Raw genomic sequence first — 27,990 nt, 5'->3', positions numbered from 1 at the left:
CAAGTGTAGCACTGCGCAGCTCGCATCTGACGCTGATGCTGCACGGCTCACATCCGAGTCTGGAGGTGAAGCACCTGCTGTGGGTCTCAGGGCCGGGCCGACGTTGCAAAGCTCAGGGACAGCTCTGCATCGGGCTTTGGGCATGAGTTGTCTGTGTAACAGGCCCAGGGCTAGAAGAGGAAGAGAGAGCGCGCTAGGAAGAGACACAACAACCGGCCTGGATTAAAAGTTATACACACTTCAATTCAGCACAGCAACCTCCCCACCCATTCCTTCCTTCTCATTGTAGGGATTGCATTTAGATGTTGTTACGAGATATAAAAGTTGTGTTAAGTGTGCGTATAGTGGACTTCGATTAATTTACAGTGATATTTTATTTTTATTTAAAAAAGATATTACTGCCTTGAGAAATGTGGTTATAACTGTTTTCTGCGCGGGAAAGCGTTTGCCTGGTATCATTAGCAAAAGATGCATACTTTTAGGAGCTCATAACTAGTTTTGACATTAATTCATTTGGAATTACCAATACCACATTATTAAGTATTTACCCATTTCCACATTACCTCATCGTTACCAGTTGGAGAGATAGAAATCGGACCTTACATGCAGTGTTGAAGTGTGCACAAAAGTTTATTACACACGTTCTACTTTCTGACCAATTTTCCTAATGCAAACTTAAAAAAAAAATCTTGCAAAATGTGCGTGGTGAAAACAATTTAGGAGTTTGGGAACTCCACAAAACTGGTAGTCCGACTCCCGCTTCAGGAGGAAACCCCTTTCCACAGGAATTGGGAATACAACGGGACACGGAATATGCCCTAAAGTCGACTCTCAAAATCCTGATTGCTAAAAGTGCAGCAACAATTACTGAATTAATAAAACGTTGTACCGCCCTAGGAATATATGTGTACACAGCTGGTGCTACAGGGGATTCACATGCCACCTGATAGTTAAGTGGCATAGCAGGGTGCCAGTGGCCCTATAGTGTGAATGCAAATGGGCCCCCAGACCAATGCATGTGTGGGAATATCCTTCATTATTCAGGATGCAGTGGGCGCCCAATGGCCCTGGTGCTACCGCACCTGCTGCGCCATTGGCAGATTTATAGCTCATTGGAGAGGCTTATGTCAATCCTGCTCAGACAACCAGCCTCCTTATTCGTGTGGGATAATTCATGTGACATTACATTGCTCACTAGCACCTGTTTAATTGTAGTGTGTTTCAGCAAAGTTTCACACCTTGGAGAGCAATAGGCCCTACTTATTACTTATGGGGATATATTTACTCTTACTCTGCCCACTGCTGCCGCCTATGCGTAACTAGTAGTTAACAGGTGCAATATACCACACCTAATCTCGCTGCTGAGTGAAGCTGAAACGACTTCATTACTTAGGCACCCTTAACACACAAACATCACAACGCACACAGGTGACAACACACAAGTGCTATTTCATTCAAAATAAGCATTTACATCTATGTATTGCCTTTGTTAATGTTTATTCATTATTTTAGTGTCCCCTCCCACGAGTTCTGTCACCTGCTGCAATGGTGCAGCAGGTGCATTGACACCGATGCTCAGTGTGTGATGGACTCAGTTTACCCTTAATTATTTATTTGTTTTTCTACCAAAACAGGTGGTGGGTGTGGTAATTTTACTTCTTACATTAGGGCACCCGGCGCCCTTGGGATCCGCAACTCTGTTGTAAAAAGGTGGTACGCTTGGAAAACTGATTAAAACTTTCTCCTAATAGAATAAACAATACTGCTGCTGACCTCACAGGAAATAAATCTTCAAACATACATTTCATAACTGAATGTTTTGTATGGGAAAAAGCAGATTTCAAGGCAGTGAAGTGATCGTAAAACGTGCCGCAGATCTCTAAATGGCAGCTTCTTCCACTGAACCCCCTGTGCCAATTAAGGAACCAGTGGCTCCGTAGGGAGTAGGGGGGCATTTACTTGGAATCGAGCCTGGCAGCTGTGCACGCATCTAAAAACTGCCACTGACAAAACACAGCTCAACAATGGGCGTTTTCTCCTCCGCGAAGTGCAATCATTGGCACTGGTGGACTCGAAGGAGGTCCATCATGGATTTGGGATAAGTCGTGAGGGGGTGACACCATGAGTTACCCGCACTAGGTGACACCAACCCTAGTGACGCCGCTGCGCTGCTGCCCTTGGATGCGAAAATAGAAAGCTCCATGGCCCTGTTCACCATTCATCTAGTGAGCAGTGAAGTGGATGTGAATTCCATCCAAGTGCACAGACAGCAGGGTGAAAGGGATGGCCAGTGCAGGTGATGCTTTTTCTTTGAAAATTAATTTCTGCTGGTGTCATAGCCCAGGGTTTGCTGTCTGTGCACTTGTATGGAATACACATCTATACAAGTGCACAGACAGCAAACCCTGGGCTATGACACCAGCAGAAATTCCGATACAAAAGAAAAGCGTCACCTGCACTTGCCATGCCTTCCCCCTGCTGTGCACTTCACACCCCATGCTTACAACCCATCAAGTGCTTAGGTGAAATCCCTGCCTTCAGGCAAGGATTTCACCTCGGCGCCACTCTAAAGGAAAACAAGAGGTGGGGGCAGAGGGGTTCTCTCGAGGAAACTGTTCAGAGGCTGGCTGTCTGGCTCGGGCTGCCGGGCCTCTCAAAGCATTAAAAAAAATCACATTCTCTGCTCCGATGCGCAGCCTTCTTGCGTCATTTCAGTGCGTGTCATCTTAGCCCGGGCAGAGGAGGCGACGGGGGGGGCTGAAGCCCGGTGAGCCCAATGGGTGTTGCGCGCCTGCAAAGAAGCCTCCTTTACATTGAGAAGCCACCATTTACCATGCACTATGATGCAAGCCAATAGGAATCATGGACGGGGCTTCAAGCCCCCTTCTGAAAGTGTATCGATCACAATAGGCCTCGCAGAGCAAGGAGGGCATGCGCGCTCCAGCGCTCTCGGCATTCGAGAGCTTCTTGAAATCAATACGGTTGAGGAAGGAGACTTGAAGCCCTGCCCCAACTTCCCATTGGCACGCGTCATAGCTTAGGCTAAACGCTGGCATTCTATTGTTGAGGAGGTTTTTTAGTCCCTCCTTGTTGCAGCCCTGTCCACTTTTGGCCTCGCACACCAGGACTGGATCTTTTACTGGCGGCAGTACACAGGCCGTTTTTTATTGCTTTTAAAAATTGTGCTCTCACCGTCTGTCCATGTCAGTACTACACCACTATCATACGCAGTTGGCAGAGATCAAGCTTCATACCCATGACAGCGGCACCCACAGCTAGCTACATCACTGACACAAAACCCAGCGACCGAAATTAAAACATTTTGAGCGAACGAGAACACGCCATACTTACTTCCAAGATCTCAAAATTACATTGTGCTTCAGGACAGGCAATTGCTCTTGGCTTCTGGATGGGTGGTGACAGTGTATTCCCTGCTGGGGTGCTCTAATAATGCGGCCCAGCGGAAGGTGCAGGACGGGCAGGCCTTGCGCCTCCTTCTCACAGATTATGAAAAATACACAGGTGAAGGGGGCGGTGGAACACAAGTCTCAGTGACATCAGTGTAAAGGAGAAGAAAACTCACCATGATGTAATTATAAGAATCTCTGCTCCTGTGGCATTCTAGAATCTCTGCTCCTGTGGCATTCTCTGGGCTCTCAACAACGTCATTCTCTTAGTTAGTGTGTGTGTGTGTGTGTGTGTGCACACTACACCCCTGCACCATGCAAGATCCCACTGTGGTGCAGGTAGCAGCACTCACAGTATAATCCTGAGCACACCCTGCACAAGTAACAGAAAGAGGGACACAACTCTCTATTCGAGGGGACGCCTCCTCCGGTCAGACATGCACCAGGCGCGTGCACTCACTGTACATAAAAGGAAGGGAAAGCCCGCACAGCACATCAGCAGGGGCGCGTGTTCACTAACTCCATGCACAGGCGTCTTTTATTTGTTTCTGACTCAATAAAGAGGTGTGCAGAAGATGCGGCGCTCAGCACGGTGTCATCGCCGCCACAATCAATCTTTGATGGGCTTGTGATGGGAGAGGGGCGGACTATGCTGGGCCGCTTCAAGCGCAGCAGGGCACAGAGACGTGCATGTCCATGTGTAGTCTTTACTTCGTCCACGCTCTGCTTGCTGCACACCCGACCTTCGAGGAACGACTCTGCTTTTCCGGGTCTGTCTCTATTTCTCTGCCACCTGCTACAGTACAATAGAGGCGAAACGGGAAGCCTGAAATATTCCTGTCCAAGAATGATGGCCCCACAAACTGTGCTCCAGGCAATGTGCACCCACATGTGCAGGACCCAAGCCCAGTCTTGTATGGTCTGCTTGGAACCCTCAATTAGGAACCTATGGTATTTAGGTGATCAGTTCTTAATTTGTAAAAAGTTTAGTGCCAGGACCCAAGGTATTTCTCATGGGGCAACTGCAGGTGTTGCAATCCACAACCAAGTACAACACGGAGCTGAAGGGGTAGAGAACAGATCATCCCCCACTCATGTAATCAAAAACAACAATGGACCTGTTTACAAGGTGAATACATTACTCAGGAACCCTTCCAATCCATTACAGTCTGTGAACTTTATGTGCCGGACCAGCAGTTAACTTTATACCGTCTGTGCAGGAGGGAGCTGGATCACCATTTTATTATAAAAATCAGTTGTGTTAGTTTGTTTAGTCTCCCACTGTCAAACCCACCCCCTGGTGTGATATGACCGAACTAAAGCGAGCAAGAGAAAAAGTTATAAAAGATGAGAAAACTCAGAATCAGAACCTGAGGATGCAGGCGAGTACCGGCTTGCTTACTCCCATGGTGTTACTTCTGTGAGGCACAGCCAATCTTTTCTCATCTTTTTTTACATTTTCTCTTGCTCACTTTAGTTCGGTCATATCACACCAGGGGGTGGGTTTGACCGTGGGACAATAAACAACCTAACACAACTGATTTTCATAATAAAATGGTGATCCAGGTCCCTCCTGTACAGACGTTATAAGGTTAAACGCTGGTCCAGCACATAACGTTTAAGGTTCAAATCCCAACTGGTCCACTCAGCATTTCATCCTTCTGAGGTCGATAAAATGAGTGCCATTGAGTTGGATAACAATATACATCTGGTATTCTGGGCCAAGGTACCCAACTGCGGTGAACATGCGCTTTAGAAATACATGTATGTTCATATAGCTCTAATCTAAGTTACAGGCACCATCTATACCTAAAACACCGTATGTCTCTTTAATTTTTGTTGACTCAGTATTAGAAATAAGTGTAATAGGGTTTCAGTCTTCTGAACATGCAATTGCTTAACCACCAGAAGACATTAACAAAGCCACTGTGTCATGTCTTATTACACCTTATAGACATTTATTTGGGGCTTGATGCGATGGGACTCTTACAAATGATATCATGACCAGGCAGCCCACCTCTCAACAGACTGTAATTTGTGCATCACTGTTTTGTGTACCATCATACACAATAAGTTTTGAGATAGTGAAGTGTGAATCTAGGAATAGACACGGCAACAAGAAAAAGACCCACAATAGGACTGTTAATGAATTCCCGATTTGATGTCAGCCTTCCATGCCAAGGTAAGAGTTCCAGGCCCATTTTTTTGATTTCTTAGTTTGTTGGTGTCAAACACCCAGTACCTCAGAAATAAAGAAGGAACCTAGTGTCTCCAAACCAAGGCCTTCAAACAGCCAACTTACCATGAACATAGACATTGATGTCCCTCTGTGCAAACACTTGACCTCCTCTTTCCACCCTCACAGTGTAGAGTCCCCCATCGGAAACCATGGCGTGGGAGATGTTGATGGAGCCATCACCATAAACTTCCAGCCGCCCTTGATAGGAATAGTCTACGGTCAGCAAGTTTCTAGAAGCAACCCAGACAGCCAGGGTGCTTGAAGCATTCCTCCAAGTGATGGTAGCATTTGGCAAAACCGGGAGGTATGTGATGGGTATGAAGATTGCATCACCCTCCCAAACCTCCAGCACGGTAGGCGCGGATATCTTGATTTCCTCTGCAAAATGAGAAGACAGTGATATAGTAAGAGAGACACAGAGAGACACAAGCCTTCAAGAGAGAGAGATCTATAGGACGTATAACTACTGGACGCATCGGAATAAAGTGGCCAGGTTGCGCCCGATGAGGGCCTAAAGCACCAAAACATACATTATGCAAAACAAATTCATGAAAAAATGCATGCTTTCTCAAGTTGCATAAAGCCCCTTAAAAATACTTGGATGCAATTTCCTGTTCTATTGAAATCACCAAAGAAAACTTACCATAGACAGTCACTGGTATAACTGCCAGAGCAGGAAGTACATCAGCTCCTTCTGACACCATCACCGTGTAGTTGCCTGAGTCCGAGCTCATTGACCTAGAAATATTGATGGATCCTGGGTAGAAGATCTGTAGCCTATCCAGGTAGGCTGTGTTCATCTGCAGCTGGGCTGAATTTAACACCCAGGTCACCAGTAAGTCTGAATTCCTCTTCCAGGAGATGGTAGCGGGCAGCAGAGTTGGGGGGAATGCGATTTGAAGAGAGAGTACCGCTCCATATACAACTTCCAGCATGGTGGGATATGAAAGAGTAACAACATTTGCTGCAGTGACAATAAAAGAGGGTTAATCATTATTTCTTCAAAGTTAAAAGAAACAAAATCTGATGAGCATAATTTGAATGATTCATGAATGTACAATAGAGGCTAGAAACACAATCAAGGAAAGAGAGAGCGAGAGTAAATTAGAATAAAAAAGCCTGAAATAAGCTGGTGTAGGAAAAAACACTTTTACAAAGCATGCAGTTCTAAGGTTGGAAATGCTAAACATGGTTACCACAAATGTGACGGGGCGGGTAGGGGAGTGGAGAGAGAAATTATGGTTTCTATCTACAGGCCCAAGGGGTGATTTATGTGCTCTCAGGTCAAATTGAGCTGCATATACTGGCATTAAAGCAGCCATAAACCTTCCAGTATCAGTGTGTGGCACTTGGGGATCAGGCCTGTGGTTTCTGATATTCCCATAGAGTGGCCGTCACATGGTGAACACCAATATCCAGAGGAGGCACATGATCAATGGAGATGAAGCCCATTTGGACTGTGAGTGGTTGTGCATATGCTGGGCAAGTTCTGGTTCAATCTAAGCTGGGTTGAGTCTGTCAAGTGATTTAAGTTGACGACTGGAGAATTGAGACAGAGTGCACACATGGTATGATGCTTGGAAACACAGGTTGTCTGGTTGTGTTAATTTACTGACTCTTTTTGGATCTCTGCTCCTTTATACACTTCTATGGTATCTCACTATGGATTTTGAGCGAACAAACCAACAAAGGGCCAGATTCCCTGATCTGTCATACAATGGAGTGCAGCAAGACAACCTGCTGCTCTGCGTTGCATGAAAGGTATAGTGCAGAAATGCACCATATCTACTAGAATGTGGAGCACTTCTGCTCACTTGCAGATCTGGTGCACTTCTGGCAGCCTAGCTAGTGCCAACGCAGATATATTTGCACCATGGTGCAAGGGTGTCTGCACTGCAAGCAGAATTCTTTTGTGCAGTAAGGGATGCCTTCCTACACAAAAACAATCCCACTAGGCATTTCCTCTTTCTATGTGTGCTGCAGATTGTGGCACACATAGAAAGAGGAAATTACGAGGAGAAAAAAATATACTTCTCGTTATGCTATCCTCTGGGAGGCGTAGCGATTTCACGTAATTCCAGGTTTACAAACCTTTGCAATATTATATTTGGCTGAGACGTTGGGATCTTTATACTTTGGGTATCACTGTTGTATTTTTACGAACTCCACGTAGCAGTCATAAAGATTGATCTTCAGAATCCTAAGTGTAAACTATTAGGTGAGTTTTTAGCAGTTTTCTGAATTTCCTGAAGCCAGGTTCAAGTCTTGGAGACATTAGGAGGAAAATCCTTTGGGAAGCTTGGAATTGCTTTAAGGGAGCTCGTGTAGAGGGTGTTACAATGGTACATTTGGGATAGTATCACTGCAAGTTGGATGGCTCCTTCCTAAGTGAGGTGGCATAGAGGAAGGACACCAGGCATTAGTTGCAGATGGGGAAAGCCAGCTTTTGTAGCAGTGTTCGAATAGTGCTGTCGAACAAGAGGGAGGGCCGAGGGTTGGGGGTGGGGGAGGGGGGGTTACCATGGGAATCAACCCAGTAAAAAAAGTTGATGGGTCAGAGAGATAGATCCCATTAGCACAATTTCAGTCTTCTCATCATTCAGTTATTTTTTCTGTATTCACCCAGTGTAGATAAGATGAGCAATCTGATACTGCCAAAGTGTTGCCAGAAGTACTGTCAAGCTTTACGTGTAGCTGAGTACCATCAACATACATTTGAGGGGACATTTACTAAGGTTTTTTGTCAGAGCTGCGTCACTTTTATGGTGTACTGTAGCCCCATGCAAAATCGTTTTTAGAATCTTACTAAGCCATGCAAAGCCACCTTGTGTGGCTGTGCGTGGTTTGCTAATTACAAAGTAACTCAACGCAGCACAGAGAGCTGCCTTGCATTACATTGCGTCAGGGAGGCATTAAGTAAGTAGAGAATAAATATTCCCATGCATCGATCCATGTATTTTGGGTCATTCCCAAATTTACAGAGTCTTGTAACTCTGGGAATGCATCGAAAAGAGACTCCTCCCTGAAACAGGCATAACAAGGAGAAATATATATATTTCTCCTCGTTACTCCCACTTCTATGTATGGTGCATTCTGCAGTGTGAATAGAAAGAGGAACATGACTTTAAGGGTTGCTTTTTGCAGGATGGTCTGCCTATAATGCAGACCTCCTTGCATTACGGTGCAAAGGAACCTGCATCGATGTTTGGCAGCCACAAGTGAGCCAGCACAAGGAGAGAGCTGAAGAGCGTCAGATCCTAGGAAATATGGTTCTTTTCAGCTCTCTCCCATTCACACAATGAAACGCAGCACAGCATCTTACCCTGTTGCGACGCGATGCGTAAATTGTAAGTAAATATGCTCCCGATATCTTAGGTGAAGGGAGTCTAGTATTCTCATTTTAGACCTGGCATCTGCTGCGTTGTTTCCCTTGCCTTTTTAGCCTTTAGACCTCCTCTTTTGCTGATTTTGTTTTCGCTGGCTTTAGGACTCTGGGCGCTTTACCACAGCTAACCAGTGCTAAGGTGCATGTTCTCTCTACATTAAACACAGTAACATGGGCTTATCCACAATTGGCATATTTAATTTACTTGTAAGTCCACAGGAAAATCACAAGTACCTAGGGCGTGTAAATTAATGCTACTAGTGGGCCTGCAGCACTGATTGTGCCATCCACTTTAGCAGCCATTTAAACATGTGTCAGGCCTGCAAATTGCAGAGCCTGTGTGTGCAGTTTTAAATTGCCATGTTGATCTGGCAAGTTAACCCTCTTGCTGGGCTCTAAACTTCCTTTTTAATGCATTTAGTTCAACCCTAAAGTTGGACCTGGACAGCCCAAGGACAGGGTGATGTATTTAAAAAGTAGCACACGTACTTTTACGTTTTACATGTCTTGGTAGTGAAAAAATTATTTTTTCATTACTTCAAGGCCTATCTCTCATAGGTTAACACTGGGATAACCTAATTGTATTTTATAAGTGTAGTTTCCGATTGGGACGAGACTGGAATCACAATTTAAAATCCTACCTTATGGTGAAGTTAGGTTTTGAATTGTAAGTCTGAAAATACCACTTTTAGATAGGTCGCATTTTCTTACATTAAACATTTGAAGGGCATATTCATCACCCTAATTACCGGTCGCAAAAGGGTCAATTCTGTGAATCCGCCCCTTTGCTTCCGGTAATTAGCCATTTGGGATGTATCAAGACCAAACCCAATCTCAAAATAGGTAATCACAACATTTGAGATTACCTATTTTGCGAATGCCCTTAGGGAATCACAATTTGCGATTCCTTAAATGCAATGCAAGAAGCAATCTGAGATTGTGATTTAGCATTAAGGAATCTCAAATTATCACCAACTTGAAGTTGGTGGTAATCTGCAATTCCTTAGAAAAATGCTAGAAATTGCTAAGGGCATGTGAGTGCGCCACATGTGCAAACATGCCAGCGTTGGGGGTGAATCAGGGTGGCCTTTTGGCCCTCTATCACCCTTGAAATTGCATGTGCAATTTGCGATTACCTTTTTGGTAAAGGCAAATTGCAAGTGGTTTCACATTCATTCCGGAATCAGACTTTGCGATTCACTATTAGGGAATGTGTAGGAATCGCAATTTATTTAGCGATTCCTACCTGCATAGACTTAAAACATCTCTGTTCCTTTTTTGATCAGGATGTGTATGTTCTCTTGAGTGGGTTGCTAGTGTGGATGGTACGGAAGAATACGAATGTGGATGTGATAAGTCAGTACGATTGTGTGGTGAATTGACAGGGGTCTCATTGAGAAAACTGTACTCTGTGTGCAAAAATGTACATGACTTTTGTTCATTTATAAAATGTATAAAGAAAGAAAAACAGAAAAAATATCAATAATATGTATGGTTTTTAACTCTTTTTGATATCAATAATGAAAACAATTGAAATCTAAAGAAACCTAATAAAAATGTGTAGATAAAGTGACCATTTTGTTCTTATCATGTCTCACAGTTAACATTAATAGCCCATTGGAGCAGATTTAGCTGTAAAATTAAAGAAATAGAGGTCAAGAGTTTTTATTAATAGAGTGTTAAGTTAGTTGGTACATCCAACAAACCTAGCTGTTCAATTGACCCTCAATTACTTTTCATAACTCTGTTTGTACTTGATGCCTGCTCATTTACTAATATGCTCAGTTCTGGAACTTTTAAGTTCAAAGTATATATTATTGAAATGTCAATCTTAAGCTTAGCTAAGCACATAAGGCTGACATGACTTAGGCATGTTACTGTCTTTTGATTAGTTCAATTATGTCTTTCCCAGATGGAGGTACTGCTATGATTACAAATATTATATAGGAGAAACAACACAAACAAAGGCAACATGCTGTTCAGGAGTTTGAAGTTTTCAATATCTGACCAGACTCAATGTTTACTGAATTTGGCCTTTTGGAATATCACATACAGAATCCAGTACTCCTTTTACTGAAACTTACCATAAACCATTACTTGAACAACTGCTTGAGCAGTGACTATATTCGCCGCTTCCACTGTAACTGTGTAGGTGCCAGAGTCTGTTACCACAGCATTGGATATGTTGATGGAACCAGGATAGTTGATACGCAGCCGTCCGCTGTAAGAGTTGTTTATCTGTACAGTTCTATTAGCTACCCAAGTGACCAGAGGGGACACACCTTTGCTCCAGGAAATCATAGGATTAGATATATTGGAAGGGTATGAAATAGGTATGATGATCATCTCTCCAGCCAAGACGTTCAACAAAGTTGGGGCAAATATGTTGATGAGCTCAGTTGCTAAGGGAATAGGTAAAGTGAAAAAATGTGTTACTCCACTATTTCAAAAGCTGTGAAAAGACACATTTTGTTGTCAAAACGAATCACCGTTTACAAAATAGCGACATATGAGAAACTTTAATAGTTTGTCATTGTCCATACAGAAGAACAATAGTACATCTAGCTGTGGTAAAAGTGTTGGTTATATGATGGTTTAAACCAGAAGGTGGCTGGGACAAGTATACACATAAGAGTGTCAAGTAACCTACCAGGTAAGCAGAACCCGCTATCCCAAAAGCTCTTGCTGCATACATCATGCATTTTCAATATTTCGCAAGGGATCAAATCGAAGTCAAACCTAAGCACGTAGGTAATTCTGACCAAGAGAACACTGAGGAAGTAGACATGGAATTCCTAATGCTGGGACTCAAACCTGGTAATTTAGCAATATAGTGAACCCTGAAGCAAATATTTACATTTCCTTACATGATGCTCATAATTGAATAAAGAAAACAAAGGAGACACATATTCTAATTAGATCAATGCAATGTAATTCAAGTATATTCTCATGAGATGACAATGAGAAAGAACGAGTAGGAGAGAGTTGGGGGAAGGATGGTGGAAAGAGGAGCCACAGTTAACAGGAGCTGACTCCAAGTAATGAGAGAACTCACGTAACAAAGAACTCTGGAGGGGGTAATGGTAGGTGCGGAAGGGGTAAGAGTGAGACCAAGTCAACCTGCAAGGCACCAAGTAGCAATGAAAGTCTGTAGGAGCTAAGAAGTCTAATTATGTGTGAAACTGGAGACGTAGTAGGGATGAAGGGCATACTAGAGGTATAGGAGAGGAAAACATTCAAGGAAGGTTATGGGGAAAGGAAGAGGGAAATGGAGATGAGAGAATGGAGACTGTAGACTCCAGCCAGCCAGCAATGGTTGGAGCAGGAAGAAGGGGCTTGGTAGAGCCCTCCTTTGAGGGAGGAACATGGGGTAGGTAACACATATTCCTACAATAAAGCACCACTACAAGGAAGCCTTCCAGATGCTGCTCCTTTTGAAAAAACTTCCAATCTTGGCTTTGCAGTATTCTTGGGTACCAACATGAATTCCACCAGTGTTGAAAACATACTTGATGTTCCAAACATGTATATTTAATGTGAACGTTTCCACAATCTTGATGTGTTCCATAAAATCTACTCATGGTGAGTATCATACAATAAAAAATATTTAAGCAATATATGGGTATTTCTTTTACATTATGGTTAAGGGGTAAGAGGTAAGTAGGTAAGGGGTATATAGGGTGAAAGGTAAATGATTAAACATGTAAAGGTAAAGGATTAAACATGTAAAGGATAAGTTATTGAGGTTAATGGTAAAATGCAAACGGAACGTACTAAGGTAAGGCTGTAGGGGGTTAATGGTAAATTGTAAGAGTTATGCATGAGGGATAAAGGTAATGGATTAAAGGTAAGTGGTGAAGGATAAAGATAAGGAATTAAAAGTAGGAGGCTAATGGGAAAAGGTTGGGGGTAACTGGTTAACAGAAAGGAGCAATTGGTTATTGGTAAGGGTAAGCAATCTGGGGTAGATATAAGCCTAAGTGACGGAGATAAGGGTAAGGGGACGATGACAGGGGTTAAGCCTTAAAGGCAAAGGTGTTAAGGGTGAGGTGTATAGGGATAATGTTGAAGGGATACAAGTATGAGGGAAAGGAGTAAGGGGTTGAGGGCAGGGGATCATGGTAGTGGTTAAGAGTAAGGGGGAAGGGGTTAAAGAAAAAGGCAGGGAGTGAAGGAAAAGGGTTGAGGGTAAGAGGATGGATCACTACTTACAGGCAGGGTTTAACTATAAGGCAAAGGGGAGAAAAGGGCTAAGATTCAATATTAAAGAAATAAGAGGACAACAGTAAGTGTTATGACAGGTGCATTGTGTAAAGGGTTAAAGGTAGGGGTTAAGGGGTAAGGAGCTTAGGTGGTAATTCGTTAAGGTAAAGGGATTTAGGGTAAAGGATTAAGATGATGATATGGCATTATTGGTAAAGGGTTAGAGGAAGCCATATATATTTAGAACTGGAAAGCAATGAGGTAGTGACAATGAAATAGTAAACATTGGGTTAACCACCCAATGAAGAGGAAATGGAAAACAAGGAAAACGTTGCCAGGTGACAGTAATTAAACAGCAAATGAGGAAATAGAATGTTTCTAGTTATCATCCAAACATACCCACTTTCCATGTTATTCCACCTGGGACATATTTGGTGTCAAACATTCAGGTCAGTAACACTTGAAAGGGTATCACACCTTTGTTGAGAAGTTATGTCACTCTTGGCCCTTCCATTCACAAGTGCCAATTTTGTACACTCTTCAGTGGTCATATTAAAATCTTCACCTTTGGATTTAGGGCAATATAATGTAAGTCTTAAAAAGACCAAAACTTAAGTTTAACTGGGACATAATCCTAACTCTATAACTTTCGGTATTCACAAAGGGCATTTAGGAGTACTTAAGTTAGGATTCCTAACTTTAGTACTCATTAATGCATTTTGTAAATACCGCAAATCATAAAGTTAGTATTTTGTCTCAGATTACTTTTGTGAATCGTGCTACCAAAACTCAAAACTCCCAATCATGAGTAGTGATCTCAACACACCAGATTTTGAACAGTAAACTAAATCAAACAATTGGAGTTGGTACCACATTTGGTTGTGGAAAGGGGCATTCAAGAAAAGGGTCAATTGGGAGTAGATGGGACTGGAGAAAGACTCCTTTGCTGACTATGAAAGTTCATGGGAGCACTAGGATTCGAGAGGAGATTATTTTGGGTGGCACTAATATGCTTGAAGAAAAGTAACACAGTGACCAAACATCTACCACTATATGCCCTGTCGCTTCCACTGATAGGTCTGCCTAGCCTTCACAGCCATTTTACAGCCAAACAATTGGGAGACCTAGACTAGAACTGGAGTGGAAACTTTAGGTGATTGCCATGTTGCAGGGCTATATAAAAAAGGAACAATTGATGGAGGAATTCCAGCTGGTCAATTCTTAACATATAGCTGCTACCTTACCAGATCTATATGGTTGCAGTGGAATATGGGTGATATTAAAGGTGTGAAACAAAAATGGGAGTTAGACGGGGAAAGGAATTGATCTATAAGGAATGGGAAATAAAACAGGACTATATCTATGAAATATCCAAGAAACCTATATTTCAGTACATTTAATTCAAACAACACACAGGGTATACGTTGCCCCTAAGAGGCTAAACCAAATTAATGTTTAAATAACTCTACTTACTGTAGATGTACCTTTAATTATGCTGACTTCTTTCATATCATAGGGAAAGTCCCTATAGTCAATGAATATTGGAAAAAATAACACGTTCTTAATGAAGCACTCGATCACATCAATCTGGATTCACCAAAACGCTGCATATTGGTTTTGTTTAATGCCCTAAACCAGTGATTGACCCCAATATTGAAGGAGAAATATTGTGTGGCTGAAATATTGTGGTACATATATCGAGGACAAGAATCGAGAAGGTAACTTTAGATGAGTAGGCAAATTTTACTATGCCTAACCCCACATGTGATGATATGTAAATATATATATATATATAGGTGATTCGAAGCAGGTGAGGCTCCTGAACCACTGGTGAGGAGGAGAAGTTGATGGTATATTACCGCCGACCTGTGAGGCGGACAAAGGACTCTTTCGTCAAAAGTGTGTCACGGGGACATAGGAAACATTTGAAGGTAGCCGAGGTTTTGGATTTTAGCCGTGACCCGCCACTCACCAATCTGACACCAGGAAGCCGCTGTTGTACGGCGGACCAAAGACTGCTAGGTGAGACGCGAGAGAAAGGTTGGGGTCTCTGATGCTGGTACAGAGAAATGCGTGGCAGAAGGTAAAGGGGGCAGGAGGAAGAATTGCAGTGACAACATGGCGGCCCCGTTCTGCGCTGAATACCCTGAATGCTGCACTGTGGGACTGGTAGTCCTCTGAATTGGCAACAAAAGGTGATTTGAAGCAGGTGAGGCTCCTGAACCACTGAGAGGAGGAGCCCTTTAAAAGAACATATGAACCGAGAGCAAGCAATTGAATTTTTGCATCTGACGAAGGCACAAGCCGAAACCTGGTTATGCGGTGGAATTCAATAAAAGGCAAACCCCTGAAACCCGTTGTGTCATTTGCTTTCTTCAGCCTGAGGGAAGGAGAAGTTGATGTGGTGCGTTTTAAGTTGGACAATTAATTCCTCTTCAATCCTGAGGGTCCCCGGGGGCCATCTAGTCCACCATGTACCTCCAGTAAGCGCCACGGAGCTGCGTTGCAGAGTCTTGAAAAAAGTGGCGTGGCCTCTGAACACCTCTCTGCAACACAGCTCTCTGGCGCATACTGGAGGTACCTGGTGGGCTAGTTGGCCCCCAGGGACCCTCAGGATTGAAGAGGAATTAATTTCCCAACTTAAAACGCACCACAGGGTGTGTTTGCAGACATGTCATCTCAGGCCCTGCCCCTTCCTTCACCATTGTGCAAACGCGCCTCCTGGCGAGTTGTAAGTTGGGGAATTAATTCCCCTTCAATACTGAGGGTCCCTGAGGGCCAACTAGCCCACCAGGTACCTCCAGTATGCATTGCAGAGGGGTGGTCCAGGCCATGCCCCTTTTTACACCTCTCTGCAACGCAGCCCTGTGGCGCTAACTGGAGATTCCTGGTGGGCTAGTTGGACCCAAGGGACACTCAGGAGTCAAGGGGACTTTATCCCCCAAATTAAAACAGCCACAGGGCGTGTTTGCACAAGTCAGCTCAGACGCCCCCTTTCACCAGTGTGCAAACGCGCGCGCCCTGTGGCGCTTTTTAAGAGGTAGTTTTAATCCCCCTGCCCTATTATGTACTAGGGTCTTACAGAGGAGGCCATGATAATCACAAGGGTACCCCAACGCATAGTGTTCCGTAGTGTATGTAGGTGTTTTAACTGTATTCTAAGTGTCTTTTAGCATAGCACTGGCTCTAGGATTGGTTAGTCAGAGTCAATTACCACCAGTACCCATGTGAAAAAGTTGAGGGTACAGGATGATTTTACAACAGGGCCTCTTTCTGCTCCTCTGTTTGTTCTTTCTGCACGTCTTCATTCTTCCTGCACTTTTCTTTGTCTTTGAGGACTTCTGTTACTTTTTTCCGCATTTCTTTTTCTTTTTTCTGTGTGTTTTTTCTTCTTTTTTCACACGTCCTACCTCTGTAGGCATAGTTACAAACTAGCATTTAATAAACCTTTAGAAATTGACTGAAAAAAACATAGGTTTCAGGCAGGTTATAGTTACAAATTAGCATTTAAAAAACCTGAGAAATTCACTGAAAAAACCATAGGTTTCAGAGGCGGTATAGTTAGTTGGACATTTCACTTGTACAAAACCATTGAAATTCCCCGTTATAGTTAGTTCAACTAACTATAACTCACGCGCCCGCAATGCACTGCAGATGACGTCACATATTACATCACTCATGACATGATCAGTGACATCACTCATGACATCTCTGATGACATCTCAAATGACATCACTGACGACATCACTGAGGACATCATCCGTGTGATAGAGTGGCCGACCTCTTCTCACCCTAATATAACTTTTGATACACTTCTCCGCTTCTCCCTTGTCAATCTAGAAAGCTTCTTATACAGGGCCTCATTCTGTCCAGATTGGACTATGGAAACGCCCTGTATCTTGGCACTCCGAAGAAGGTGATAACAAGGCTACAGGTAGTGCAAAATGCTGCTGCCCGGATTCTTACTGACACCAAGAATCGCTGTACGGCCAAACCAGCCATCAGAGCACTGCACTGGTTGCCTGTTTTGCAGAGAGTGCAGTTCAAGTCCCTCTGCCTGACCCATAAAATTCTCCACGGGAAATCCCCTCCTATCCTTAAAGACCTCATCGTTCCCTATACTACCTCCAGAACCCTCTGGTCCTCCAATACCCACCTAACCATGATACCTAGGATCAGGAAGTCGCGCTCTGGAGGCAGGCGTTTTTCCTATAACGCTTCTAAATTGTGGAACTCACTCCCGTATGACCTTCATGCCCAACCCAATCTCTTGCTTTTCCGTAAACTTCTAAAGACCTGGCTCTTCCCGTAACCTTCTCATCTTGTTCTCGCCTGATCTTCTGTCAGCGCTGGGACGCTTAAGGGCAGCCATGCGCTTTAGAAATCTTTTTACATTTACATTTACATTTACACACACTCTAAAATAAAAACTAACATTTTCAAAAGAATGGACATACCAATACCACTTACTACACACCTATTCAGTAATTTCAAGATCTACACACACATCCAGTCATACATGTACTCACTCACCATATGTACTCATACACCTATACATCCTGTTACACACTGACACTCATCCATAGTTACTCACACACATAGTCACACATGAAAACAAAGTATCAAATATCTATTAAATTGCATATACAGTTATACACACACCACCACACTTACTGCTACTGAAACTTACACATACTTACTCTCTTAAGCAATCACTTATAGAAACACATACTAATTTATACAGGAACTCTTCCAATCTCTCACTCTCACATATGCTCACTTATATACACCAATACTCACATATACTTAATAGTTTAAAACATACGTAGTTACTCATAATCAATCAATCAATCAATCAATCATGCCATTTGTATAGCGCACTACTCACCCGGGAGGGTCTCAAGGCGCTTGGGGGAGGGGTATGCTACTGCTCGAACAGCCAGGTCTTGAGTTGTTTCCTGAAGGCGAGATGGTCCTGGGTCAGCCGAAGGTGGATGGGGAGGGAGTTCCAAATCTTGGCAGCCAGGTAAGAGAAGGATCTTCCTCCGGCGGTGGCTCTTCGGATGCGTGGTACGGCTGCGAGGGCAAGGCTGGTGGACCGTAGCTAGCGGGTGGGCGTGTAGAAGGTCAGGCGGTCGTTGAGGTACTTGGGGCCCAGGTCGTGGAGAGACTTGTGTGCGTGGGTGAGGAGCCGGAAAGTGATCCTCTTGTCGACGGGGAGCCAGTGCAGGTTCCTCAGGTGGCTGGAGATGTGGCTGCGCCGGGGGACATCCAGGATGAGGCGGGCGGAGGCGTTCTGGATGCGCTGGAGTCTTTTCTGTAGCTTGGCTGTGGTTCCGGCATAGAGGGCGTTTCCGTAGTCCAGTCGGCTGGTGACGAGTGCCTGGGTGACAGTCTTCCTGGTCTCGGTCGGGATCCAGCGGAAGATCTTGCGAAGCATACGCAGGGCGTTGAAGCACGATGAGGAGACGGCGTTGACTTGTCTGGTCATCGAGAGGGAGGGGTCCAGGATGAAGCCCAGGTTGCGTGCGTGGTTGGTTGGCTTGGGTGCGGTGCCCAGGGCTGGGGGCCACCAGGAGTCGTCCCAGGCGGAGGGCGAAGATCCCAGGATGAGGACTTCCGTCTTGTCCGAGTTCAGTTTCAGGCGGCTGTCCTTCATCCACTCGGCGACGTCTTTCATCCCTTCGTGTAGGCAGGTTCTGGCGGTGTCGGGGTCTCTGGTGAGGGAGAGGATCAGCTGGGTGTCGTCGGCGTAAGAGATGATGTTGAGGTTGTGCTGGCGTGCGATGGCTGCGAGAGGTTTGATGTAGATGTTAAAGAGTGTGGGGCTGAGTGAAGATCCTTGCGGGACGCCGCAGATGACTTCGGTGGCCTCGGAGCGAAATGGGGGGAGGCGGACTCTTTGTGTTCTTCCAGCGAGGAATGAGATGATCCACTCCAGTGCCTTCTCTTGGATACCGATGTTGCTAAGGCGCTGGACTAGGGTGCGGTGGCAGACCGTGTCGAACGCAGCAGAGAGGTCCAGGAGGATGAGGGCCACTGTTTCCCCCTTGTCGAGCAGGGTCCGGATGTCGTCGGTGGCTGCGATGAGGGCGGTCTCGGTGCTGTGGTTGGCTCTGAAGCCGGACTGCGAGGGGTCGAGGGATCCATTCGTCTCGAGGAAGGCGGTCAGCTGTCTGTTGACGATCTTCTCGATGACTTTAGCAGGAAAAGGGAGGAGCGAGATGGGGCGGAAGTTTTTTAGATCGGTGGGGTCCGCTGTAGGTTTCTTCAGGAGGGCGCTGATCTCGGCGTGCTTCCAGCTCTCCGGGAAGGTGGCGGTGTTGAAGGAGGCGTTGATGATGTTCCGGAGTTGGGGTGCGATGGTGGAGTCGGCCTTGTTGAAGACGTGGTGTGGGCAGGGGTCGGTCGGTGATCCGGAGTGGATGGTAAAGACATTATTGAGACAGTCATTCACTCACTAACACACCCATACACACACTTATCCACCCATACAGTCCTGCACACATGCTGTCTTCAACACATACAAACATTGAGTCACTCATTCATGCATCTATGCACTAAGTAATACCCTTCACCGAACCATACAGAGACTCAGACACTCATACTGATACTCAAAAAATCAACTAATAACCCATATAGACACTCATGTAGCTACTTACCAACTCATGCAGCCACTTATACACAAAGGGAGAGACTGATACAGATATTTACATATTTAAACATTACTCACTAACCCATGTATTCACTAAGATACACTTAATCAGTCAAGTATACAATCAATTTTACAAACAAAATCATCCATTTAGACACTTATATACCCATTTATTCTTCCATCGACCTTGAGATATAAATATATAAAACATATTTAATTTTCAGAAAAACACACATTCACTGCGACAACGATGCCAACTCTGACACCCTGATCGACAACCTCGCCAAGCTCGGCTTCAGACAACTCGTCACAGCACCCACCCATGCCGCGGGTCACACGCTGGACCCCATCTTCTTCACAGGCACACACGTCGCCTTCGACCACACTACCAAACTCCACTGGACCGACCACCGCGCATCCATTTCACCTTCAAGAAACCAACCATGCACTGCCGCACCCAACAGCTGCCTTGCCGGACTGATCACCACCCTTACTCAGAACCCACCCACTGATCCCACCAACCCAGACGCCGCAGCCCGCTACCTCAGACAGTGGATTGACGACTGCGCCAACACCCTCGCCCGGCTCAAGAAACCCTCCAACAACCACACCAGCAAGAGAGCCACCTGGTTCACCGACGAGCTCCAGACCTCCAAACGCGCATGCCGGAAGCTGGAGAAAATATGGCTCCACGAACGCACACCGGGCAACCACGCAGCACACAAGGACAACACCCGCAGACATCACCACCTCATCAGATTAGCTAAGAGATCCTCCTTTAAGGACCACTTGGATAACAATGCATACGACAGCAAAGAGCTCTTCAGCATCGTAAAGGAACTCTCCAACCCCAGCACCAACGACATCCCGCCCTCACAAGAACTGTGTGACTCACTAGCCATTTTCTTCCTCCGCAAGATCGCTGACATCCACGACAGCTTCAACACCACAACCACCCCGACTACGCCAGACTCCACCTCCCCTGTGAACACCACCAGCGCAATCCGCCTGACCTCCTGGTCCAACGTCAATGACAACAAGACACGCAAGGTCATGAACTACATCCACTCAGGATCTCCGTCAGACCCATGCCCACACCACACTTTCAACAAAGCAGACGCAGCTGTTGCACCCCAACTACGGATGGTCATCAACATCTCCTTTGAAACAGCGACATTCCCGGAAAAGCTGGAAGCACGCCAAAATCAACGCCCTCCTCAAGAAGCCCAAGGTGGACCCCAAGGCCCTTCTCCCAGCTCCCTTTCCTGGTAAAGGTCATCGAGAAAATCGTCAACAGACAATTGAACCGCCACCTGGAAGACAACAACATCTTGGACCCGTCCCAGTCCGGATTCAGACGAAACCACAGCACCAAGACAGCCCTCATCGCAGCCACAGACGACATCAGGTGCCAAATAGACAACGGCAAAACATCAGCCCTCATCCTCCTGGAGCTGTCGGCCACCTTCGACACGGGCTGCCATCGCACTTTAAAGACAAGCCTCCTAGAAGCCGGAGTCCAAGAGAAGGCCCTTGACTGGACCACGTCCTTCCTCACCGGCAGAACCCAGAGCGTCCGCCTCCCACCCGTCCGAACTGAAGCCACAGATATCATCTGTGGCGTCCCCCAGGGCTCATCCCTCAGCCCGATGTTGTTCAACATCTACGTGGCCCCACTCGCACAAGTGGCCCGCCATCACGACCTCAACATCATCTCCTATGCGGACGACACCCAGCTCATCCTCTCCCTCACCAAAGACTCACACACCGCCAAAACCAAGCTCCACGAGGGAATGAAGACCGTCACCGACTGGATGAGGAGCAGCCATCTGAAGCTGAACTCGGACAAGAAGGAGGTACTCATCCTCGGACCCACTCCTTCAGCCTGGGATGACTCCTGGTGGCCAACCACACTGGGAACAGCGCTAACACCCACCGACCATGCAGGCAACCTAGGATTCATCTACGACTCCTCCCTCACCATGTCTAAGCAGGTCAACGCCATCGCCTCCTCCTGCTACAACACCCTCCGCATGCTCTGCAGGATCTACATGAAGCTATCCTGGCTGAAGACGGCTGATAGCCAGAAACCGGTCAGTGCGCATTACTCAAAAGGCAACGCGCCCTGTGAGTGATTGAAAACTTTGTTCTGCTGTATTTTTAAAACCCTTCCTTGCACTTTTAAATTGTTGAAACTTGAAACTTACTGGCAGCAAGATCTCCTCGCCATAGACACCCCGGTCCACCGCAAGCGCTAGGCTTGTTTGTTGTGGAGGGTGCAGGGCGGTATCTTCTCTCCAGGGGACTTACGCTATTGGGCCAGTGTGTAGAGGCGGAGCTCGGACGGTCATCTGACCTAGAGCCCGTCCTCTACTTAAAATCCATGTCAGGCAACACGTGCAGCGGACGTGCGCATTACTCAAACTGCAGCGCGACTTGTGAGTGATTGAAAACTGTGTTCTGCTGTATTTTTAAAACCCTTCCTTGCACTTTTAAATTGTTGAAACTTGAAACTTACTGGCAGCGCGATCTCCTCGCCATAGACACCCCGGTCCACCGCAAGCGTTAGGCTTGTTTGTTGTGGAGGGTGCAGGGTGGTATTTTCTCTCCAGGGGACTTACGCTATTGGGCCAGTGAGTAGAGGCGGAGCTCGGACGGTCATCTGACTTAGAGCACGTCCTCTACTTAAAATCCATGTCAGGCAACACACGCAGCGGACGCGCGCAGGGGTCGCGCCAAAGACGAGCCAAAGACTAGCCCGTCTGTGCCCGTTCGAGCCGGGCCGGGACCAGGGGCTAGGACCCCTGCTCCGAAAATCCCCAATATACAGGTATTCTCATCTGAATAACTGTTGGCACTTCGTCCCCCTAGACCTAAAGGATGTATAACACTAAAGGCTAAACACGCAAGTAGCGTTACATGTTCTAACTGTAACTTTTCACTCTTGAATTTCCAACCTTATCCCCATCACTAAAAGTTGCACTTCGCATACCCCTCATACTGCTCCTGTCGCTGGCATCTTTTTGTTTTTAAGTCTAAATTCTCGCTCACTTCCCAAACATAAATTTGACAGCTTTAATCTGATTTGGGAAGAACAGCCAGATGCTCTCTTCCTGACTGAAACATGGCTGCACGACAGCGCAGGCCCTGACATAGCCACAGCTCTCCCCACCAATTATGTCATCGTGCGGAGAGATAGAGCACTGAAAACAGGTGGTGGTATTGCAATTATTTTTAAAAATCACTTGAAATGTAGCTTCGACCCCTTGAATATCCCTGATTGCAAAGCTGCCACTTTTAAATTAACTCTGACCCCGAATTTCATTCTATCAGGAATGCTGGTTTATCGTCCTTCAGGAAATCCAACACAGTGGGCTACCACTTTCGCCAACTACATTACCCCGCTTCATATTAGTTCTAAGAACTTCTCTCTCATTGGAGATCTCAATCTTCACTTAGAAGATCTTTCCAACAATATCTGTAATAACCTGATAGATGACCTTGCAGCCCTTAACATTAAGCTTCTTAATTCCGGCCCCACACGTAAAGCAGGACACCTTCTAGATCCTACATGTTCTAGCCTCTCTGAGATGGTATGCTATCCTGCCATTCCTATATGGTGGTCAGATCACTTTTTATCTAAATTTACTCATGGGCTTTCCGTCCCAGTCACCTCTCCTTTCTTCCCTTAGAGTATACCGAGAAGGAACTGGAAAAATCATGACCTCTCTGCCTTCAACAAATCTCTCTGTGAAAATTCCCCCCCAGATGGTCTTGAAATGGAAATTGCAGCTGAGTCCACACAAACCTAGCCGTTGATCTATGTCTGCCCACATCCAACAAAAAAACGCAATAATCATCGCCCCCCAGCCCTATGGTTTAATGACTCACTCAAAATGGAAAAATCTAAATGTAAAGCACTAAAGAGGAAATGGCGGAAACATTACTCATCTGAGCAAAAAATTATATACACCAAGGCCAGAAATATTTATCATACCTCCTGTATAAAAACGAAAGCCTCTTATGTTTCCAAAACTATCACCGAAGCCACCAACCGTTCATAAACTCTGTTTAATATGGTAAAAGAACTGCCTGGATCCCAAACAGTCGCAACTCCTCGGCCTTTAAACGAACTACAGTGCTAAAATCTTGCTCAATTTTTCACTGGGAAAATTGAAAATATAATTTTGGAAATGAACAGTCAAAACCCCGACAACACAATTTGCACTAATCAAGAGGATAATGCAACTCCCTCTGTCTCTGCGGACATCTTAGACTGTTAGCCTCCTATTAGTATGGATGAATTTAAAACCATCCTCGAAAGCATTAAATCAGGTTCACCCAATGATCCCGTCCCCATCAACATTCTGAAACAACTTGATAACCCTCATTTGAAGGTGATTCTTAATACTCTTAATACCTAATTTCTACAATCCACTGTACCTACTCACTGGAAACATGCAATGGTGACCCCCCACCTGAAAAAACCTATGGCTGACCCTGAGGTACTGTCCAATTATAGACCCATTTCCCTCTTACCCGTCTTTTCGAAGATCCTGGAAAGACATGTTCACTCACTTCTAACACTTTTCACGGAAAACAATAACTCTCTCCATCCTTCTCAATCTGGTTTCCGGGTAGGTTACTCCACAGAGACAGCATTGCTGGGTGTCACCGAAAAGCTCCATAAATTTCTGGACGAAGGTCAAACAGTTGCACTTATTTTATTAGATCTTAGTGCGGCCTTCGATAACATCTCGCACAAACGGCTAATACAAATGCTTAAAAATGCCGGCATATGTGGTGCGGCACTGGAGTGGATCATTTCCTTTCTAGGAAATCATACGTTTCAAATCATGTCAACCACAGCCTGCTCTAAAACCTATACCTCACCTCACGGAGTACCCAGGGCTCAATCCTGAGTCCACTGCTATTTAACCTTTATGTTAGACCTTTATTAGTGGACATAGCAGACCAAGCTGGACTGACTCTGTTTACCTACGCAGATGATTCCTAAATCATCTTCTCCCTCTCTGACTCTAATCCACTTGCTCCTTCCCATCTCAAACAAGGCCTCACCAACATTTCGAACTGGATGACCAAAAACCAGTTAAAACTAAATGGTGATAAGACTAAGGTTCTCATCTTGGGTAAACAGAAAGACCTTGGAAGCTTTCCCATTGGCCTACTCAAATGGGTAATCTTCCTGAACCTACCAGCCATGTTCGGAACTTGGGCATCATTGTGGACAACACACTGTCAATGCACCAACAAACTGTTAAGGTAGCTGCACTATGTTTCACGATTCTAAAATGGCTCAAGAAGATTCAATGGATGTTGCCCATTTCCACTCAAAAGACCGTAGTTAACACTCTTATTACATCAAGACTTGACTACGGCAACATTTTCTATCATGGGTCAAACAAAGCCGCGGTCCGCAGACTGCAGCTAATCCAGAATTCTGCTGCCAGGTTGCTCAGCAGGATACCAAAGACCTCCAGCATTTCTGGATATCTACGAGACCTACATTGGCTCAGGGTGGAGAACCGTATTAAGTTCAAAGCCCTGAGCTATATGTTTAGGATAAAAGCAGGAACTTCCCCCAAATATCTCCAAGCATTAGTATGTCCTTACGTACCTACCCGCCATTTAAGATCTGAAACCTTGGGAAACTTCTGTGTGCCCAGGGTTAAACTTTCCATAATGGGAGGGAGATCATTCTGCTATCTAGGCCCCTCCATCTGGAATACTCTCCCTACCTCCATCCGTAAAGAAACCAATTACATGCGTTTTCGGAAAAAACTCAAAACCTGGTTGTTTGATCAGTAACATCTGCTGAAGGTCCTGTGTTACTACCAAGTCTCCGTCCGGCGCCGGGAAACCCCTTTTGGGTAGCTGAGCGCCTTACAAACTTAACAAATAAATAAATAAAATCCCGACCGAAACAAGAAGAATGGTGACACAGGCCCTCGTCAGCAGCAGACTGGACTACGGCAACACACTCTACGCAGGAATCCCAGCCAAACACCTACGACCACTACAACGCATCCAAAACGCCTCCGCCCGACGGATCGTCAACGTCCCCCGCCGCTGCCACATCACCCCCCACCTGAGCGACCTACACTGGCTCCCTGTCGACAAGAGGATAACCTTCAAGCTCCTCACCCACGCACACAAAGCACTCCACAATGCCGAACCAGCCTACCTGAACAGCAGACTCAGCTTCTACACCCCCACCCACCAGCTCCGCTCCACCAGCCTCGCCCTCGCGCTGTCTCCCGCATCCAACGAACAACCTCCGGCGGCAGATTCTTCTCCTCTCTCGCCGCCAAGACCTGGAACACCCTCCCTACACACATACAGCAGACCCAAGACCTACTCGCCTTCAGAAGACTCCTCAAGACCTGGCTCTTCGAGCAGTAGCAGCAGCCCCTTCCCCTCAGTGCCTTGAGACCCTCAAGTAGCGCGCTCTACAAGTACTCTGATTGATTGATGATGTCATCAGTGATGGAATCAGTGATGTCATTTGAGATGCCATGAGTGATGTCATGAGTGATGTCACTGACCATGTCATGAGTGATGTAATATGTGACGTCATCAGCAGTGCGTTGCGGGCGCGCGAGTTATAGTTAGCTGAACTAATTATAACGTGGGAATTTCAATGGTTTTGTACAAGTGAAATGTCCAAATGTCCAACTGGCAGGTAGACAGTTTCTGATCATAAGCTTGCTCCCCAGACAAAACAAATGATGGGTGAGAACAATTTAACTATAGTGAATTTAACTCCCCATGATCTTACCCCAGATGAACGTTCCGCTTTAGAATTGGGCCTGTCCTTTCGTCCTATTGCTAATTTTGAATATTCCCGCAACCACATTGACATTTTTCTTTTGATCAGCAAGTTGAAGTTACTGAACGTTCATGCTTCGAAGAAAGGCAGAGGCAAATCGGGGGATGGTATGGGGCATCCTGTGACTCTGTAGCAGATGTTCTCACTATAGGGAGATATTGACTCAGTGGTGTCCCTTAGAGAACTGGATCTAGGAGTGAGGGACTGGGAAAGCGACAGAGAACTGCTTAACAATATGGGTATCATGATAGGTAGAAAGAGCAGGAACTATTTCAAACCTAGATCTAAGTTTAACCCTGTCACACTTCATGACAATATTAACACCTATCATGAGGTGGTACTGCGTGACCTTATGGAGATATGGAAACAAGGAAGAAACCACTTTGCGGAGAACCTGACAGTGGTTCAGAGAATAGGGCTGAAGTCACTCAGGAAATCTAACACCTTTGTGATAAAACCCTCAGACAAAGGTGGCAATGTGGTACTGTGGGACATAAATAAATACAGGACAGAGGCAAAGAGGCCGTTAGAATACCCTGGGAACTATCTGAGATCTAACATTGCCCAATACAGTCAAACCATTTCATGCTACCACAGTCTCCTCAATAACTGGCACCGACAGGGAATCCTGAGTACAAACAAACTTCAAGTCTCATCGGTGAAAAAAACATGATACCTCTGTTTCTATGCACTGCCTAAAGTTCACAAGTATCCAACGGACCGGCCAGGTAGACCAATAATATCTGTGAACAATCGCTTATTAGACAATATTTCCATCTACCTTGACCTTGACCATTACCTGTGTCCATATGTTGTTAATCTCCCTTCTTATTGCAGGGACTGCATGGATTTCATATCCAAGATACAAGAAATCCCATGGAAAAAGTTGTATATGCTCGTCACTGTAGATGTTGTTGCATTATATACCTGTATCGAACATGAGTTGGGATTGGAAGCGTGCAAGTATTTCTTTAGAGACAGGTCACTAGCTATGTATGACCATTATTTGCTTTTGATTGATATGTTGAAATTCTGTTTAGAAAAAATATTTTCCTGTTTGAAGTGCAATGGTACACACAGTTGACAGGGATTGTGATGGGGAGTTGCTTCGCTCCAAGCTACGCCTGTATGTTCATGGGGTGGTGGGAGTCAGAGTACATCTGGAATGAGGCAAATGAAGAATGGATCGTCATCTGATCCTGTGGATGCTTCACATAGATTATATTTTTCCAATATGGGACGGTCCACATG

The 27,990-nt window shown here is 45.3% G+C and overlaps 1 protein-coding gene across 1 annotated transcript in view; it reads right to left on the bottom strand.

Moving 5' to 3' along the window:
- Positions 1-27,990, bottom strand: part of LOC144769667 (uncharacterized) — a 759,350-nt gene that overhangs the window by 555,805 nt on the left and 175,555 nt on the right. The window contains exons 6-8 of the mRNA XM_078653842.1: positions 11,116-11,433; positions 6,290-6,610; positions 5,710-6,024 (exon numbers count right to left, since the gene is read on the bottom strand). Of these exons, the coding sequence (XP_078509968.1) occupies positions 5,710-6,024; positions 6,290-6,610; positions 11,116-11,433 (954 nt within the window). The remainder of the gene's footprint in view (positions 1-5,709; positions 6,025-6,289; positions 6,611-11,115; positions 11,434-27,990) is intronic.

The sequence above is a fragment of the Lissotriton helveticus genome, chromosome 7, assembly GCF_964261635.1.
Source record: "Lissotriton helveticus chromosome 7, aLisHel1.1, whole genome shotgun sequence".
NCBI classification, from domain to species: Eukaryota; Metazoa; Chordata; class Amphibia; order Caudata; family Salamandridae; genus Lissotriton; species Lissotriton helveticus.
The sequence above is the reverse complement of the archived record's forward strand: the minus strand, read 5'-3'. Positions and strand labels throughout refer to the sequence as shown.